This window comes from Cupressus sempervirens, chromosome 7, assembly GCF_028749045.1.
Source record: "Cupressus sempervirens isolate cs-2001-9-10 chromosome 7, ASM2874904v1, whole genome shotgun sequence".
Classification (NCBI taxonomy): domain Eukaryota; kingdom Viridiplantae; phylum Streptophyta; class Pinopsida; order Cupressales; family Cupressaceae; genus Cupressus; species Cupressus sempervirens.
In genome coordinates this window covers 106,363,220-106,383,985 of record NC_143124.1, presented here as the reverse complement: position 1 = coordinate 106,383,985, position 20,766 = coordinate 106,363,220, and the positions used below count along the sequence as shown (strand labels likewise).

General features: G+C 33.8%; 1 protein-coding gene across 1 annotated transcript; it reads right to left on the bottom strand.

The window, feature by feature from the left end:
• Positions 1-667: 667 nt before the first annotated feature.
• LOC149545711 (cysteine-rich receptor-like protein kinase 2) lies at positions 668-5,579 on the bottom strand. Its single transcript, XM_089790778.1, has 7 exons — positions 4,514-5,579; positions 3,862-4,008; positions 3,425-3,555; positions 3,122-3,335; positions 2,789-3,020; positions 2,515-2,665; positions 668-1,367 (listed from the first exon to the last, which is right to left on the bottom strand). The coding sequence occupies exons 1-7, from the start codon at positions 5,277-5,279 to the stop codon at positions 1,032-1,034; spliced, it is 1,977 nt and encodes a 658-aa protein (XP_089646904.1). The 5' UTR covers positions 5,280-5,579; the 3' UTR covers positions 668-1,031.
• Positions 5,580-20,766: the final 15,187 nt, after the last annotated feature.

Sequence of the window (20,766 nt, the reverse complement as noted above, 5' to 3'; positions counted from 1 at the left end):
ATATAATAGACTTTCATCAATATTTTGACATTCAAATTGAAAGAAAATATTCTTTTAATTGGTTAGTATGAGATATTTTTCCACACCAACACAAATTATTGCTATCAAGATTCAAATGTGTAGTTGTTGACTCAAACTCATTAACATATGAGTAAACATCTATTTAATATATAATTAGTGGATTAACAATATATATAAAATATACAATTTATAAGTGCATTTGTTTACATCTAAAAATAAGCCTCTCTATTAATATTGTGTTTTTAAACAGACACAATTTTTAGTTAATTCTAGCTTTGATTTTATCTACTTTTTAACATCAAGTTTTCCCATCACACTCCCAAGGTCTTCTATTACAATGTGCAAGAAGCAAGGAGCCATGAAAACAACTAAAGATAACCTAACAAATTGTTGAATTTTTGAAAACATATAATATTTATATAAATTAATAAAATTTTAAAGACAATTCCTATGTAAAAATATTTTATATTAATAATAAGTTTAATCATACACATTGTAATATTATATAATTACAAGATCTAGCTAAACCATCCATCTTATATATGTAAAGAAAAAAAGGTTTTTACTATGAAGAAGACTTCTTTTCATTTATATCTATCTAACAATAAACAAAAGATTTTGAAATTATGAAATCAAAAAAACTCTGTTTCGAAATCAAATATATTCTCATTTATAAGATAATATAAACACGGATAAATATGGTCCCTTAAAATCTATATACAAGACTAACAGTCAAGAACATAGAAAAATCTCAAAGGCTAGTGAAACTTTCAACGAGGACGAGATCACGGTGGCCGCCATAGGTTTAATAAAACTACAATATCTCTTGACGAAATTTCATGCCTCGTTTTGCAGGGTGGAGAAGAAAATTGTAGAAAACTATGCATTAAAAAGAAGATGGGTAAATCTATGACGTAATGATCCTCAACAAGATTCTAAGTGTTCGAGGCGTAAAGGAAACGAATCCTGCGAGTTGAAAGGGATTTGGAGGGCCCCAACTGATTATAACCTCATCGTGCTTGGAGAGAATTGGTCACGGTTGCTACAGAGGCTGCCACGGTTGAAGGTTCCGCCCACCCAAAATTAAACGAGGCCAAACTGTTTGAAGTGGAGTTTATGTTCTCAATAAAAGCCGGGCGATTGGGCTGAGCCAAAATCTGTGCGTTACTTGTGAGCATGGACACCACTTTTGACATTAATGGCCGAAGCTCCGGAGCTCCTTGCGTGCAGAGAAAAGCAATGTGGATTACCTTTAATATCTCTTCTCTATTCACCTCCGGATCTTCCTCAATTAGTCTCCGGTCCACCGCGCCAAAGGCCTCGTTTTTCTCGTATAGATTCCACGCCTGCATATAAATCCAGGGGTTTATTAGGTAACAGGATTTTAAAAATAATATAGTTGAGAGCGAAGGTCTACCAAATAATGGTGTATGTTTATGACGTTTTCAATTAAAGTCAATTATGTTGGCCTTTCAGAAATTATTCGGAGCATTGTATTAAATGTACAGATAGTCAGTGGTGGATGTGGACCTATGGAAGCAACTACTACACTGTTCAGTTCCATTTATTTTGTGGTGGAGAAGTTTAAAATATGACTTTTTTGTGCTGTGCTTGACGTCCTTGACTACAGTATCTTAATTAAATGTAATAATTAAAATTCTGATAAAGGTAGCAGCTGTCAGAAAGTTTGTCGTATAAAATTGGAAGGTTTTCCATGACCGTTTCATGAATCGGAAGGGTTTTTTATTCATGATACTACAGGCCGAACAACATTCCGTAAACTAGTTAATTATAAGAATACGAATCATGTAAAGGAAATTAATAATTATAAGAATGTGATTTTGTGTCAATGTCCATTCTAAAGATATATATCTTATACAATTAAAATTTCTTTTTAAATAGTTCTATGGTGTAAAATTATAATATAATTATTTAAATATTAATGCTATTGGGTTTGTACAATTTATATAAGCTTTTAAATTTTAATCTTATTTAGAAGATTATACAGCAAAATTATTTTTAATATATGAAACTATTTGAATATTAGTTGGGTGTCAAGCTAAAGAATAAACACTGTTTAGATTATTCCATGATCTATCATCAAGCTGTGATAGAATTAGAGAGGAGAATGTAAATATCTTATTTGGATGATAGATCATGAAGTAGGATTGAAACATATATATATATATATATATATATATATATAATATTATTATCATCATTCAACTTTATCAAACACATCCACCCATGTTTCATAAATAGCCGTTCATAAGTAAGAGAAATAAATATTAAGTGTTCTATTGATTATTAATAGATGTAAATCCTTAAGAACCACTACTCAAACATAAATCAACAAATTAGATGCCAAAAAACTACAACAGTAACAACCTATTATAATATCCCTATTTCACTGGCTGAAAAAAAAAAATTTCATAACAATAATTTTTCCTAATTTCAAATTTTTGAATACTCTTAAAAAATCTAAAAGCTTACCCATCCTAGTAGGAGTTCCATCTCTGGAGGAAGTTTCGGATCCATATACTTCCGACCACTCACAATTTCTAGAAGTAGAATGCCGTAGCTGTATACATCGGCCTTCTCTGTCAATTGCCCATGAAGAGCATATTCCGGTGCAGTATACCCTCTGCAAGAGTAATAAATACGGGAAATTCACAGGTTCAGATATTAAATTTTAACGCAGAGAAGAGGACCAAGCAGAGAAGAGGACCAAGCAGCCATGCAAATAAAGAACCTTAAGAAATCTTACATGGTACCACCGACTCTTGTGGTAAGATGTGTCTGATCCTCTGGAAAGAGCCTCGCCAATCCAAAATCTGCAATTTTGGCCTGGAAGTCGTTATCCAGCAGTATATTGGCTGATTTTATATCTCTGTGCAGGATTCGAACCCGGGACTCCTCATTCAAATATGCAAGTCCATGCGCCGTTCCCAAAATGATCTTAAATCGCGTTTTCCAGCTCAGCGGACTCGTCGAATTTCCTGCCGGAGTGATTATGCAAGAGATTTTCAGAGACTCGCTACATATTTAACAGCAAAAAAACGGTATGCTCTGTTTTCTTGAGAAGAAGATTGGGACAAACCAAAGAGATGTCTGTCAAGGCTCATATTTGGCATGAATTCATAAACCAGCAGCTTCTCTGATCCCCGTGTGCAACAGCCAAGCAAACGAACAAGATTACGGTGACGAACAGCGCTGATGAGCTTCACTTCTGTAACGAATTCATCTGACGCCCTCGTAGTCTGCTTTACGAAGAGCTTCTTCACTGCAACCTCAAGGCCATTGCTCAGTATTCCCTACCACCACAAAAAATCAGATCTGATAAGAAAACAGGGGTAAAAATCAATCTCAGTTTTTAGAAATTGGCTGTTTGCAATGTGCATACCTTATAAACTTGACCAAATCCTCCTTCCCCGATTTTCATACTCGAATCGAAGTTTTTCGTTGCAGCTCGGAGAGAATCATAGATAAATGGATGGTCCAAATTAGGGTCTTCGTCGGCAGCAAAATATGCCTCTGCAATAACCAATTTGACATTAGACACAGAAAAAATGTATTTTATGACTGAACAGAGGTTTGGAAGGTCAGAAAGGAGAAATTAATGGCGAAAACTTGGATGCTGATTTATTCGCAAGGACGTTTTGTTCATCATAAGAGTTTTTAAGTAATACACGATTCTATTTGTAATTAATCCCAAATTTTACTGAAAATTCTTCTTAATCTTTTCAAGTTGTTAAAAGCAGAGCAATCCTTGACCAGCTGTATCCAACAATAAAGTTTCTTTAAAATCTTCAAATTGTAGAGAAGGGGCTTTTTCTTCACCTGCTTCTTCGGGCGGTGTGCCGCCAGGGACTTTTCTGTAAAACTTCCGTAAAGAGCGCCTGAATATGAACGCCACGCACAATAAAGCAATGAGAGCAGCGCCTCCCAGCGTTCCGGCCAAGATTGCAGCAATCTTCGAATGGTTTGCTGTAGAAACGGGAAATCAAATATTTTACAACATTTAACAGAACTTATGACAAATCAATCAATCAAGTAGAATGGGAAAATCATATATTTACAGAATTAATAATAAATGAAAGAATTTGTGACAAATTGCAGTCGGCAATCTTGAATGCTTGTTCCATTTAATTAAATATTTCTAGCAAAATTGATAGGAACCACACAAAATTCAATAAACAAGAATGGAACAGAAATTAGCAGCAACTTACAGGAAGCAGAGGAAATGGTGAAAACGGAAAGGGAGTAACACAATCGAAGTTTGAAAACAGGAATATTCAAATTTTATCAGCATTTGACAGGACTAGTTACAAATCGAACAATTTTGTAGACTTAATCTTTACCAATTTGCAATCTCCAAGCTTAAATGTCCGTTATATTTGATCTAATTTCTCAGATAAATTTTGTAACGGGAATTTTAAAGACTGCGCAGAAATCATAAACTTGAATGGAAGATAAATTCGCAGTGACTTACAGGAAGTAGAGGAAATGGTAAAGAAAGGAAGGGTGGAATAACGCAAATAACAACCGGCGTCGAGACCCCTTCCATCCTGCAACGAGAAGCACCTTTCTACGAGCTGAGTAGCATGCCGAAGACAAACATCGCAGCTATTTGTACTGATTGTCCGCCTGCACATACCCAGTCCATAAATTGTCGTCGACAATCCATTCACTCTGATTTCATCAGTCGCAAAACCCTTGTTTCTGAGAGCCTTAGATCTGACATCAGCTAGCAAAATCTGCGCAGTTTCATTGAAAAGTTTAGGGTTTGAGGAAGCATCAGAAATACACACATTCGAATTGCCGCCATCGACAGCCTGATCAAAGAAAGTCTCATTCTCATAACGCAGAAAACAACCGTCGAAAATCATACGCGCCCCGATCTCAAAGGGACAGTATTTCACAATCTGTTCTGTGGCCGCTGTGTAGCACTGACTACAGTCCGCCATTGACAAGTCGTCTCTGCACTGGGCAAGCGCATAGACCTTATTTGTACCATTTCCCGATGAAGCCGTAGCGAAGCCTATGGAAGACATGTTTTCCGCAAGCAAAGAGAAAACATTTTTGCGGTTTTCAGTCAACGCGGTGGGATTTGAAGTGTTAACCAGACTACAGCCATGACCGGCCTCGACAATTTGCGGATCGGCTTGTGTACGAAGTACCAAATTTGGTATGGAGGAAATTATGAGAACATATAAGAAAAGCCATGATATTCCGGCTTCTGTATTTACGCTTGGCATGATGAAATTTGCGCAACTAAGAGATCAGGCAGCTTCCATTAATGTACACGGTAATGAAAGCAGAGCATTCTCAGCTTCCATGAATGAATGTCTTCAGGCTTTGTTCTTGGCAATTACAAATAGAAGCCACTTGGCTTTATTGCTTTGAGAGTACCCTCTGGGTAATGATTTTAAATCACACATGTAGTTATAACTCCTGGTCATCATCTGCTTTATGCAAGTACGAACGCACAGGCTTTTTGCGGTCTTCCTCGAACTTCACAAGGAGGAATCCAAAAGACTTTTTCTCTGGTCTCCGTGAAACTGATGTTTTGAGGGCTGAGAGTAGTTGCGCGAAAGTAGTTGAATTTTAGGGATCAAAATTTGGAAATATTTTATTGCTGAAAGCTCTTGGCAAATAAGTTACGGCCGGTGCTAGGCACACTGAATTAATTAAGGGCCTTACAATTTGATTTTTCTATCTTAAATTGATTAAGGAAGGAGACCCAAAAGATAATGGCATCCCCATTAGTTATTGTGGTGGAGAACAACTACGATTTATATTAGTTAATGTGAATAAAGTAGAAGTGAGTATAATGTAGTCAAACATAAATAAATAAATTTAAAGGCATTATAATTGTAATATCAAGAAATGTAGTTAAACAAAGGGACCCACTTGAATCTTTGCGCTTAGTTAAATCAAGAGACCTACTTAAATAAAAGGTCTAGATACGTCTAAGATTTGTTTTTGAAAAAGGGCAAAATTTTCATGTTTTTTCAACTTGCAAAGCATGCAACCTTATGTAATCAAAATATGATTTTTCAATCATGAATATTCTATGATATTGGAACATATAAACAAAGTTGTTTAAAGACGAAACATGACTAATACATATATAATAGCTTAAAGATGAGGAGTTTAATTAAATATAAGAGAATTTTTGTTTGGAGAAATTCAATCGAATTTTGTAGGTAGGAACAACTTTAAAATTCTTAGTTTGGACGCGTCAAAGTAGAATTGGAATATGAGTTTTGAATTTCCATTTTGGTATGAAATGAGGATTTGTTAATTTCACCTCAAGATATGGAATTGGAGTTGTCAATTGGAATTAAGCTAAATTTTAATTGTAAATTTTCCCGCTCAACATACCCAATTTTGAATTATCAAATCCAACAATTGACAAATCTCGATATAAGACAAAATGCAACATTTGCTAATACCATAGCCAAAGGAATAAGAGTCATTTTTGCAAGACAAATATAAGTCTTTAATCTACACATTTCTATAGTTATTTTAATTTATCTTCAAAATTATTGACTTCTTTGAACATTTTTTACATTATTTTACATTTGAGTGACATTGTATGCATCATCTTCACAGAAGTATGTGTACACCAAAATAACTAATGAAGAAATCTTACATAAAAATGATACTACGCTACAAAATGAGAAACCAATTGTAATGCACATAGAAAATAATCTTTAAATTCTTTATTTGACAATATGAACACCTAAAAGAATTGAAATTACTTTTAAAATTGGAAACAATGTGTCTAAATCTATTGTTATTTTTTATAAGAATTGAAATAACTTTTAAAATTAGAAACAATGCCTCTAAATCTATTATTATTTTTTATATTAACACCAACCAAAACAAGGGGGTTGGCCCTCGGTACATAACCATGGTTAAACTATTAACAATAATTTTACAACAAAACATTGTACCAACATCTACCCTTACCTGTAATATCAAATAACATAGTAACCCAAACTAGATATGAGCATACATATTCACAAAAGCACTAGTAAAACCACCAAATCTTCTAGTGGAAAGCATCACTCGAACATAACTAATAGGTTATCTACTGAAGTGCATAAAGTATTCAAAATAATAAAAACTAATCTAGCTAAGCATCTACCAAAATATCTACCATAGAGTTTAAACCAAAAAATATACAATCTTTGAGGCTTAATGACCTAGAAATAAAAGCATAAGTTGGACATAACCAGTAGCATACAGTCGTAAGCAGAAAATAAATAAAAATTGCTATGCCTAAACATTGGCCTTCTCCTTCCCTTTCTTGACTAGCAAAACTTTGGCTTAGTCATCTACAAGGAAGCCATATAATTCAACAGAGTCCTTTGCACCAAGGTTGTTCTTATCATTCTCTTGTTGTAAAAGTTGGAGTGTAACAACAATAACTATTGGCAATATGTCCAATCAATCAAATAAGGTAAGTTATGGTTGTCATTTATGGCAACATATTTGTTTTGCAGATTAGTTACAAAAGAAAATTCTCTAAGTATCAGATAGTGTTACAGTAGCAGGACAATTTTAATGATAACAGAATATTCCCTTGGAATATTTTCTTACCTAGTTGACCAAATATGCATGATGTCATAATGATGACGCATGCCAGTGCTCATGTCCATGTTGGAAATAAAGATGGAGTAACTAAGAGGGGGGGTGAATCAGTTACCACAAAAACAAATCCATAGATCTCTTAAATTTCTTATAAACTTAGTCACTGTTGTCACTTGGTAACCACACAGAAAAATGTTGTAACTCGGTAGATGTATGTTAACTTATTAAGCATTCACAAAGATTTAACATGCATGCATAAAAGAAATAACATCAACAGAAGAGACACCAGATTTAACGTGCAAACCCAATATGGGAAAAACCACCAAGTAACTAGCTACCAATTTTCACTCTTCTGAAGTGAGCCCTGTTAGGAGCCAACCCTGTTAAAGGTTACAAAAACACACTGTGAGGTGTGACCTTGTCAAAGGATTTAATCACCTTGCTAGGAGTGGCCTTGCTAGAGGACTTAAGAACAATTCAATAGAATTGTCCACCTTGTTAGAGGGTTAACAATTAAGTCACTTGCATGCTCGCTCATTCATCATCATTTTGAATTCACAACTTGACCTTTTATTTATACCTTATAAATTATCTAGTCGGCTCATTTACAAGTTACAATTACCAATAATCATTACATCAGTTGGCTACAAACTTTACATGAAACAATTAAACTTTACTTCCCAAAATAATGAAATCCTTCATTAGCTGACCCTACTCGCTAAACACTGCTCCAAAAATGATTTCCAGTGTTGACCAACTAAAGCTCGGCAAACACTGCAAACTCTACAAAATCCTTTGGAGATCGAGTGAACTTGATAAACATTAACTTTCCTTCACTGACCTTGTGAGCTCAGTAGAAATTGACTTCTATCACAAAAACCCTTGACGCCCGAGTGAGCTCAATGGAAACTATTTCTCAGTGTAACTACCAGGAACACTCAGTAGACTCTGTGATTCACTTTGTTGATCATCTAAGCTCGGTAGACTCTGTCTTTTGCTTTGCTGACCAACTGAGCTCGGTAGACTTTGTCTGATAACTGATATGACATTTGTGTAACATCGAAGGCAACACATAATTGAACAATTGTATCCAACAATCTCCCTCTTTAGCATTTATGGCAACACAACATGTCTTAGTAGAATGAAATTTGAGAACAAGTCTTTTTCCTAACAAAATATTTCTCCCTCTTATATTTTATTCCACAAACTTCTCAAATATAGTAATCTCCCTTTGTGAAGGAATTACATAGCTTCTTTTCAAATAACAGATTCTTCACAAACAAATTTGAATTTCAGAAAGATATGACAGTATACTTTCCCTGTTTGACAACACATGCCAAAGACAACACAAACCAAATGAGTAACAATGTACCTTAAGTACTAATTCATATATGCAATGTTCCCTTGATTATGTTGCATCAATTGAAAATATTTGCAACTTGATTCCTATTGATGCATCACTAAAACTTTATTTTAGTGAGCTTTAGATAGGGGAATGACCCCTAACTTACCTCTTAGATATAAGAATGTGTCCTTAGGTAATGGTTTGGTAAATATGTCAGCAATTTGTACTTTTGTATGGAAATACTCCAATCTAATCTCCTTATCCTGCACCAATTCTCTGACAAAGTGATACTTTATTGCAATGTGCTTGATTTTTGAATACATTATTGGATTCTTAGATATGTTGATTGCACTTGTATTGTCACAAAACATAACAACTGGTTCTTTGATTTCCATCTTCATGCCTTCCAATAATTGTTTGAACCAAATAATATTAGAACAATTTACTCCTGCTACAACATACTTTGCTTCTGCTATAGATTGTGATGTGCAATTTTTCTTTTTGCTTGTATAAGAAACCAACCTCTTTCCAAGAAAGAATGCTCCTCCACTTGTACTCTTTATGTTATCAATGTTTCCTGCCCAATCTGCATCAGTAAACACTTTCAAATCTAGATTACCTCCAAATTTGTACCACAATCCATAATCTTCAGTGCCTTTCAAGTATCTCATGATCCTTTTGATTTCCATCACGTGATTTTCTCTTGGTTTTGTTGAAAGTCTTGCAACTATACCAACTGCAAGAGCAATATATGGCCTTGTATGAACTACATACTACAACTTTCTAATCATTGATCTATATAATGTCTAATCTACCTCCTTTGATTCATCATCCTTGGTAAGTTTTAGTCCATTGCACATAGGATTCCCAACTGGTTCACAATCTTCCATACCAAAAAAATTTAGTATCTCCTTGATGTATTTAGATTGAGTGATGTAGATACCATTCTTACTCTACTGAATTTGAAGACCAACAAAGAATTTAATCTCACCAAACATTGACATCTCAAATTCCTTGTTCATTTGCTCTGAAAATTATTTGCATAAATCATCATTCCCTATAAAAAAAAAGTATCATCCACAAATATTTCTGCCAAAACAATCTTGTTATCTAGTCCTTCCTTGATATACAAGCTATTGTTATCATTAGTTCTCTGAAAACCAATCTGAATAAGATAGTTATGAAATCTTTCATACCATGCTCTAGGGGCCTATTTCAGACCATACAATGCTTTGTGTAATTTGCAAACCATGTCCTTCTTGTCTGTATCAACAAAACCTTTAGGCTGTTCAAAGTAGACTTCTTCATCCAGTATTCCATTGAGAAATGCATATTTGACATCCATCTGATATACCTTAAATCCTTTGTATGCAACATATGCAAGTAAGGTCTCGACACCTTCCAATCTTGCAACAGGAGCAAAAGTATCTCAATATTCTATTCCTTCTTCTTGAGAGTATCCTTTACATACTAGTCTAGCTTTGTTCCTTGACACCTTACCATCTTCATTTAACTTATTTTTGAATACCCACTTACTTCCAATCGAATTTTTATCTTTAGGCCTGGGTACAAGAGTCCATGTTTTGTTCTTCATTATTTTCTCTATCTCTTCATTCACAGCCTCAATCCAACTTTCATTTTCTAATGCATCTTTGACATTTCTAGGTTCAAAATCAGCAAGTAAACAAGTATCTTTTAGCGTACTTCTTATCATAATACCTTCAAATTTATCTCCAATGATCTGATCTGGATCATGATGTCTCCTGACATACTTGGCTAATATAGGTTCCTTGCCTTTTGAATGAATTGCATTTTTATCCTCTTGCACTTCAACTTTAGGTTCTGGCTATTCTGGTTGATGCTCAAGTCCTTCAAACTTGGTAGGCATTGGCTTGGTAGCATCTGAATGTGACTCGAGTTCCTATAGCTTGGTTTGAACTTCTTGCAACTTGATGACTATAGACTCGGGAGTAGAAGTTTCCTAATTGACAAATGTATTTGGCACTATAGCAGGTTTAATGAAAACAAATCTCCTATAATCTTCTAGTTTCTTTTTTCTTTCTTCTTCAATCTTTTCTACAAATTCATCAACTTTTACATGTGCACTTTCTATGACTTTGTGAGTAGATAAATTCAAACATCTATATGCCTTAATCTTGCAAAAATATCCCAAAAATATTCCATCATCACCCTTCACATCAAATGTACCTTTTTAAGATTCTTTCAGAATATAACATTTACTTCAAAATACTTTTAGGTAACTTACATTTGGTTTATAGCCATACCATAACTCATAGGGGGTTTTGAATGAGTCCTTCAGCTGTACTCGGTTTAAAGTATGAACTATAGTGCTAATAGCTTCCTTCCAATATTTGATAGCAATGTTCTTTTCAATCATTAAGGTTCTTGCATAGTCCATTATAGATCTATTTCTCCTTTCAGCTATTCAATTTTTCTTGGGAGTTACAAACTTGTTGATACCTATCTTTTGATTCCCCTTTCAATGCAAAAGTTATTGAACTCATGGGAGATGAATTCACCATCTCTGTCTGACCTCAAGCATTTCAGTCTTTTCCATATTTCGTTCTCTACTCTGGCTAAATACCATTTGAACTTCTCAAATTCTTCTAATTTCTCTCTCAGATACATGACAGTCATCATTCTAGAGTAATCATCAACAAAAAGAATGAAGAACTTTTCTCCAGTATAGTTTTCAATTCCAATAGGTTCACAAAAATTAGTATGCACAATTTCCAAAACTTCTTCAGATTGATAGTTCTTACTTTTAAAGCTTGTCTTTCCCATCTTACCATTCTGAAAATTCTCGCATAGGCAAACATTAGGTTTCTTTATACTAGGAATGCCTCATACTTTCCTGAATTTGCTTATTTTTACCAGATTATCAAAGTTCACATGACATAACCTTTTTTTCCATAACCAACTTTCTTCAACTTGAGCAATAAAGCATGAAAATTCACCAAGTTCAAGATAGAACAAGTTACCTTTTGTCTATATGCCTGATCCAATAAGCTTTCCTTTGTCATCCAACAGTCTTGCTTTTCCATGCATGAATTCCACTTTGAATCCAATATTGATTAGGTGTGCCACACTCAACAAATTGTGTTTTAGTCCTTCAACCCAATAGGAATTATCATATACAGGCTCTTTGGTTAGTGAGATTCTTCCTCTTCCTTTTATTCAACAAGGTTCATTATTACCAAATCTCACACTACCACCATCATAGTCTTCAAAATGTTCAAACTTTTTTTTATCACTAGTCATATGATGAGAGCAATCACTATCTATGATCCATGTATCATTTTTTCTCACATGAGAGATAAGTACCATTTTATCTTCCTCGTCATTATCAGATTCATCTTTCACAACAATATAAACAATTTCATCTTCACCATCATCAGAATCATTAGAATACTTAGCTATGAAACATGTTTTCTTACCTTTTTCCTTGAATGATTTGAAATCTTTCTTGCCATTGCACCTGCGACATTTCTTCTCATCCTTATTTTGCTTGTTTGGACACCTAGTAGCAATATGTCCAATTTTCTCACATGAAAAATAGATCAAAGGAACCTTACCTTTGTATTTTCCTTTACCTCTAGAATATTTCCTTGCTAGCAGAGCATCAATCACCTCAAGATCACTATCAAAACTCTGTTCTAATTCTTCTTCACTTTCTAACTGAGAATCCTTTATCTTCTTGCCCTTTTCTTTGAGTGAAAGCTTGGCTTCAAATGTTGATTCAATATTTTTGGAAGCTAGAACATAGTTTTCATAGTTATCTAGCTCAAATACAGTCAATCTTCCTACTATTGCTTCTAAATTTATCTTATTATTTTCTTCACATCTTCTTTCTTGAATTTCTAAAACTCTAATTGCATAAATGGGAAGTAATGTTCTAAGAACTTTACTTACAACTATTTCCTCCTCAATGTCTCCTCCAGAAGCCTTAATTGCACTAACAACTACTTTGACTCTTTCAACATATTTGGCAATGTTTTCGTCCTCTCTCATTCTCATCTGGTCAAATTGTCCTCTTAGACTTTCTACTTTGGCTGTCCTCACATTATCATCACCTCCATAGATATCTTTTAGCTTATTCCACATTTCAAAGGTAGTTTTACAGTTCTTGACATCATCAAATTCTTCATAGCTTAGGGTAGATGCAATGTCTATCATCATAGTGTTGTGAGTCTTCTTCTTAGCAATTTCATTGATAGATAGTGTACCAGAAGGAGTCACATATTTTTTATCAAGATATTTCAATAATGTATCTCTAATGGAAGCTAGATGGAGTCTCATGAGATCTTGCCATGCTGAAAAGTTGTCCCTCTTAAGCCTTGCAATTTTCCTCTTGTAAGACATCCTGATCTTTAGCTTAGATCCTTCAAATCCTTCCTACAAGAACTAGAAGCTCCGATACCAATTGTTGGAAATAAAGATAGAGTAATTAAGAGGGGGGGTGAATCAGTTACCACAAAAAGAAACCCACAAATCCCTTAAATGTCTTATAAACTTAGTCATTTTTGTCACTCGGTAGCCACACAGAAAAATGCTATAACTTGGTAGATGTATGTTAACTTATTAAGCATCCATAAAGATTTACCATGCATGCATAAAAGAAATAAAATCAACACAAGAGACACCAGATTTAATATGGAAACCCAATATGGGAAAAACTACCAAGTAATTAGTTACCAATTTTCACTCTTCTAAAGTGAGCCATGTTAGGAGCCACCCTGTTAAAGGTTACAAAAACACACTATGCGGTGTGACCTTGTTAAAGGATTTAATCACCCTGCTAGGAGTGGCCTTGCTAGAGGACTTAAGAATAATTCAATAGAACTGTCCACCTTGTTAGAGGGTTTACAAAAATGGCTATTAAACTAACTCTGTTAAGAGATTTAGAAATTACTACTACAATGATGAAAAAGTAACAATAAAGTCACTTGAATGAGATGCAACTGAACTTTTCCGTTATAGATCTTTTTTTTTGCTTCACTAGATCCTCTATGATCGAGTACACCTTTGTTGCTCCTCAAGGATATTTGATCCTTCTTCAAAATTCGCACACACTTTCCTTTTCACACAATTAACTCACTTGCATGCTTGCTCATTCACCATCGTCATTTTGAATTCACAACTTGACCTTTTATTTATACCTTATAAATTATCCAGTCAGGTCATTTACAAGTTGTAATTACCTATAATCATTACATCAGTCGGCTACAAAATTTATATGAAACAATTAAAATTTGCTTCCCAAGATAATGAAATCCTTCGTTGGCCGACCCTGCTCAGTAAACATTGCTCTAGAAATGATTTCCAATGTTAACCAACTAAAGCTCGGTAAACACTGCAAACTCTGCAAAATCCTTTGGAGATCGAGTGAACTCGGTAAACACTAACTTTCCTTTGCTAACCTTGTGAGCTCGGTATAAACTGACTTCTATCACAAAAACCTTTGATACCCGAGTGAGCTCGGTAGAAACTGTTTCTTAGTGTAACTACCAAGAACACTCGGTAGACTCTGTGATTCACTTTGTTGATCATCTGAGCTCGGTAGACTTTGTATTTTGCTTTGCTGGCCAACTAAACTTGGTAGAATTTGTATGATAACTAATATGACATTTGTGTAACATCAAAGAAAGCACACAATTGAAAAATTGTATCTAATAGTTTGTACAATCAACCAAGTTTAAGTTATTAAGGAATTAGTGATACAATAATGACACACACAGAATTGAGCATATCAATAGAATATGTTTAATAATTTTATTTATTGTTTTGAGTTATAGTTTCTTATTGAGCCAACTCTAATGATGATATATGAGCCAATAAGGAAGTATTTACTAAAATATGTTGTATAAATAAGAACTTCCTTTACAAAGTTAAAGTGTGTAAGTAATATGATGATGACGACATGTGATCAGTGATTTTGAAGTTGCTATGATCTTGTGAAATGAGAGTAACAAGTGAATGTGACATTGTGATATATGATGTGAGGCATTGATATGCAAAGATATGATGTAGTTTATTATGTGTGTAGTCACTCTTATGTGAAGAATCATCAATCAGAAGATTTTTGAAGTACAACAAACAAGTCAATATTATGTGTATACTTATTTTTTGAGGAACTTATTGTAAAGTTGCATGTTAGGGCAATGGGCTCTTCTTGCACATATTTGTATATGATTGAACCAACTCCTAATAGGGTTGAAGCAAATCCTAATAGGGTTGAGGCTTCTAACAAGGCATAGTCTTCTAACAGGGACTCGAGACACTATACATGCTTCATAAACTCCTAACAGGGTCAATATCCTTAACCGAATTCTTTTATATACTGAATCATCTAGTGGGTTCCATCCCCACCAGGGTTTTCCCTTGGCCAGGGTTTCCCTAGTTAATAAAATATGGTGTTATGATCTCTCTTTGTGTATGGTTATTTACATTGCTCAACATTATTGGTTTATTTTCTTATGCACATATTAAAGTAATTAATAATATTTAGTTGTGGATAAAAGGATTGAAAATACTGATGCACCTCCCCCCCTCAATATTATCTATTTTTAACCATTGGTATCAGAGCCTAAATATTCAAAAGAGGCTTAACAACTTGTATAAGATCCCTATGGATATGGAACAACTAAAGAAAAATCTTGAAGAAGCACTAGACCAGATTGATCTTCTTAACTGATGAAAGAGATGGCCTCAAAGATAGATACAAGGATGCCAAAGCCTATATTTGTGAATTAAAGGACAAGATAGAAGATCTAAAGTAGAAAGGAACTACCAATCAGACCAGTGATGATGATATTGAAGAAATAAAATGAGATCCTAGACCATGAATTAAAGATAGTTGAACTTAAGCTAAGTCTCAAGAAAAATGAAGGAAAATTTGACTCTGAAATTAAAATAGAAAATGTAGATATGAGATCCCAGTTAAGTAAGGTAACATCAGAAATAGAATCTATTAAGTTAGAACATGCAAAATTAGAGAAATACAACACCATTGTGAAAGGTGAGTTGGTACAAACCAAGCAGCAACTTGAGAAATTATATACCAGCAGTGATAAAATTGAAGAATAGTTATGTGCAGAAAGACCTAGTTATGATAAAACTTGACTTGGATTCTTTCTTGGTCAATCCACCAAGAAACCTATTGAAAAAAAGAACCTGTTACTGGGTGAATCCACAATAGTGGGTTACACTTTTTTGCCTAAACTGACACTAAACTCTGAATTTTTAAGAAAACATTCACTTTCAAATGCAAATTCACGTTTAACGGTTAGGAATTTGAAGATGAAGTAAACTAGAGTCTTTTAGAATTTTGTGTCTAGATTCTAAATCTATTTTTTAAATTTTTTTAAAAATTGATTTTATTGAATTATTTTTTCTCCTACGAAAATTGGTATGATATCAAAAACCTGCTTTTTAAAGAGTGACACTGTTTTTGACACACATAACTTTTTTTCTACAATAGATATCAATGTGATTCTTTCAAATTTAGTTTTTTAACAACCATACCTAAATTGTAGAGTTGGTCTTATATCTTTATCATTAGTATTTCATATTTTATTGTAGTTTAAAGTTGGCATAACACTAATTTAGACATACGTGGCTTTTGACACATGTAACTTATTATATATTTACCCAATTGTTAAAAAGTAAAATTTTATTGAAAGGTGACTCAAATACGGAGACCGTACTTATTTTTCAAAAATTTTATTTTTATATTTACTATTTTTCCATGAGCGTTGAATATCTTAGTTTATTTTTTACAATAAACCTATATTTAATTCATGTTAAAAAATATATACCTAAATTTTTTGAAAAGCATCAAATTCATAGTCATTAGAAAGCTAGTTCAGAGTACTTCAATCATGTACAATTTTAGGTCTTTAGTGCTCCATTTGAACCTGGTAATTTAGCTCCGAAGAAAGGAAATCATTGAAAAAACTTCAAACTATTCATGGGGGCTTCTAACTAGCTAGTTTCGATAGAAACTTAGTTTCTATCAAAACTATTTTACAAACTTTCGATAGAAACAAAATTTCTTAGTTTCTATCGAAACTATTGGTGATTTAACCACGCAGTTAGCAAACCGCTTACATAGTTTCGATCGAAACTATCCACCTAGTTTCGATCGAAACTATACTCCTAAAGTCAATAAGGACCTAAGAAAGATAGATGACATATCTAAAGACAAGGTGAATATTTATCACTCTAAGATAGTCAAAGAATTTGATCATGATATGAATATCAAAAGAAAGGAATCTTTTTCCTAGTGTGATGTACCCGAAGACTCTAAATTCAATAGCCAAGGTAAGTCTTTTAAACCTATTTCTAAATTTTATTGTCAGAATTTTCATGGATATGGTCATTATACAATAGATTGTAAGAAACCTAAATTTGACAATGATAAAGAAAATAGTAGGATGCATAGGAATACTAACCATACAGGAACTAGAAGAAGATCTCATAGTAATGAAAGTGGAGAAAGAAGACATATTATTTGCTATAGATGCAATAATCATGAATACATTGCAAGGAATTGTAGAAAACTTGATGACAAATTGAATGAACAGAAAAGAGATGTACTTGTATGTCAGTTGTGTAACAACTTTGGACACATAGTGAGGTTTTGTAGAATGGACAGAAGAAACCTAAACAAGAATCAAAATTTAAAAAGGAATAATAGAAGAAATGAAGTAAAAGAACAACCAAATGAACTGAAGGAATCATTTGTGAAGGCAACAGAACCAGAAAGCTCTAATACAACTATAGAAAATGCACCTGAGAAGACAATGAAGTCGCTTATTGTCTGTGACTCTTCTCACCAGAGGTGAGCACCATCAGTGGAATATAGTATAAGTTGTTGATAACTAATGCTAGAGAAGGTATTTAGGGTTGCACAGTTGAAAGCAGGTAGTAGACATAAAAAGAAGTCTATTGAAAAGTGTGCATTGCTTGATATGATTAGGATGAGGATATATGAAAAGATCAAACTCTCTATTGCATAGAGACATAATACTAAACTAGTGGCAAATATGCATTTATTGCACAGTATAGATTGCAAAAGATTTAAAGGACACAAATTGACTTGCATAAATTGCTTTCTTATGTGAAGTTTATATATGAGATTGAAATGAGATTTGGAAAATTAAAGAGCCCTGCAAGCATGCAAAGTTGTCAGGAACCCTAGCACCTAAAATTAAGGTATTTTTAAAAATTGTTGAGCATAAGTCTTCAAGAATGGCAAGGCAAGACGTTTATAATGTAAGGAATAGGTGTAAGTATAATTTCAAGAGACACCCATTTGTTTCTCTACTCAATGACCCCATTGGGGCATTTTTTTGAGTTCCAAAAAATGTTCTTCATGTTGAAGATATTAGAGGATATATTCATTAAAAGATTGAAATTATAGGTGATTCAGAAATTCATGAAGACTAGGAGAAAATGTGCAACAATGATTTATCATTGAAATCTGAATATATATATCTAGAACTTCTTAACCTAGTTAAGCATATGTTCTACACGGATTTTGATAATAATGATTGGACAAGAATAATCCTTAGTAGAGTACATGATGATCTTCTATGGCTGGGAGATTCCATCTTTAGCATGACAATGACCTAATTCACAAGATCATGGGATTGAGAAATTAGGGAAGCAATCCACTAAACATAAAAAATGTGCACAAACTTGTTGAAGAAAATCTCAATACATATTTTGATGGAAGGAACATGAAAGTAAACTTAATACAAGATGATGGAGTGAGACCTATTTGCAAGATTTTGGGTTGCAAGTACAATCATGCATCAAGAATAGATTCAATTCTTGCAAGATTTCTTCATGCAGCTTACCTAGCAATAAGAGGTGAAGAATTGAACATGCGTGATATTGTTAGAACATAATTATTGGATAACATCCCATGAATCAAGAAGTCAAGAAGTGTAGTATTTAGATTTGAATCCCTTCTAACATAAATATTTTTCTATACCATTAAGAAGTTTCCTGGTATCATAGTATGGAATGAAAATTAGTACACTATGCAGCAGATCACTCAAGCTTATAGGTCAAGACCTAAAGTAGTCAAAGATAGTGACTTGGATAGGATCATGAAGTCTTTCCAAACAAAAATGAAGAAAAATTATATAATACCTCCAGCACTAGTGGAAAAATATAACGATGAGTTGTGTTTCATGGTTGAGACATAGTTTACATGCAAGGAGGTAGTAGTTCCCAAGGTGAAATTTATTGAACCTATGGGATATGAGATGGGTGAGGATCTAATAGAAGGATATGTGTAGATAATCTTTCACTCTGAATTTGATTCTAGTTGTCCCAGATGGGGAAAATATATAGAGAAAATGAGAGAAGTGAAAATCAATGAAGTCATGAAGGACTCCAAGAAAAAGGTGGAGAAAGTTATTGATTCCATCTTGAAAGAATCTAGAATGTCAAGGAAATTTTGATGAGGTAAAGGGAATAGCTATGGAGATGAAGGCCAGTGGTCAAATTGAGCTCTTAACCCCTACACCATTGCAGTGACAACTACTGAAGAGGTCATAGTTGCCCAAGAAAGTGTGTAGAGTCCTTCTATGCCTTATACAGCAGTTGTATAGTAACAACCATCAAGCAAGCTAGTGAAAATGGAGGAAACATCTGCATCGAGGAAATCTACAAGAATAACAACCCCTCCTAAAAGGAGAGTAAATAAAACTACCAATGTGTTAGGAATAAGGTGTCTCATCCTTGTATAATTCCTATTCTTATTATTTGTTTTGTAAAATGTATTTCTTGCAAATAATGTTGATGTGTCGACATCTTGAATTGTGTATAAGGAGATCATGACTAAAACGGTTATGACGGACTCCTATGACACGTAAGAGCTATGTTAGGAAGATTCAATGATAGGTGAAGACATGTGGCAACTAAAATATTTGAGTACTATACACTCTACCCCAATAGTGGATTTTGGGGTTCCTATTTTCTCAGAGAATGGTAAAACCCTAATATGGTTTATCTTTGGGAGTAGCCCTAAAGTGGAGCGCATGTTATAAGCATTTTTAGGGTTGCAAAGAGATGCAATGCAAAAAAGGTGTATTGTTGGTACTGCGAGTAGCTACTGGTGTCTTCTGTTGTCGATGTTGAACTTGCATTGCAAGTGTATTGTAACCTTGTGTTGAAGATAATACATTGTGCAGGTTCTGAAGGGGTAGGGTTATTTTACCAAAAGATTTTTCCCCACCGGAAAATCCTTGTGTTATGTGTTCCTTTCTCTGTCTATTTTCTATATGCATGGTTGGCTGCAATATTGTTGTTTACATGATATTAAATCTGTAAGTGAAGAAGATTTTAATAGGATTTGCATCATACTTTCCTTATGAGATTAGTGTAGGAAGTTGTTTTCACACCTGAGTTTCCTTACACAATGCCCCAAGAAAAAGGAGAAAAATTCTACAGATCAGCTCATCTGAGTCTAAGGAAGAGATTGGTGATAGACTAGTTGATGTAGCTGATCAGGAGGCTAAGACATCAATAGGATGCAAAGCATGGAAGCCAAAGGTAGATAACCTTAATATGCAAATTATTAATGATAAAAATGTTGTACAATTAAATAAATACTATGACTTGTATAATAACATGAATAGGAGACAACTAGAAAATGTTGTAGTTAGAAACATGAATTTGAAAGATAAGATGTTTGATACTATTAAGGGGAAAACATTTGAAGATTTGTACAATAGATTGATAAATAGGGAGAGAAGAGTTAT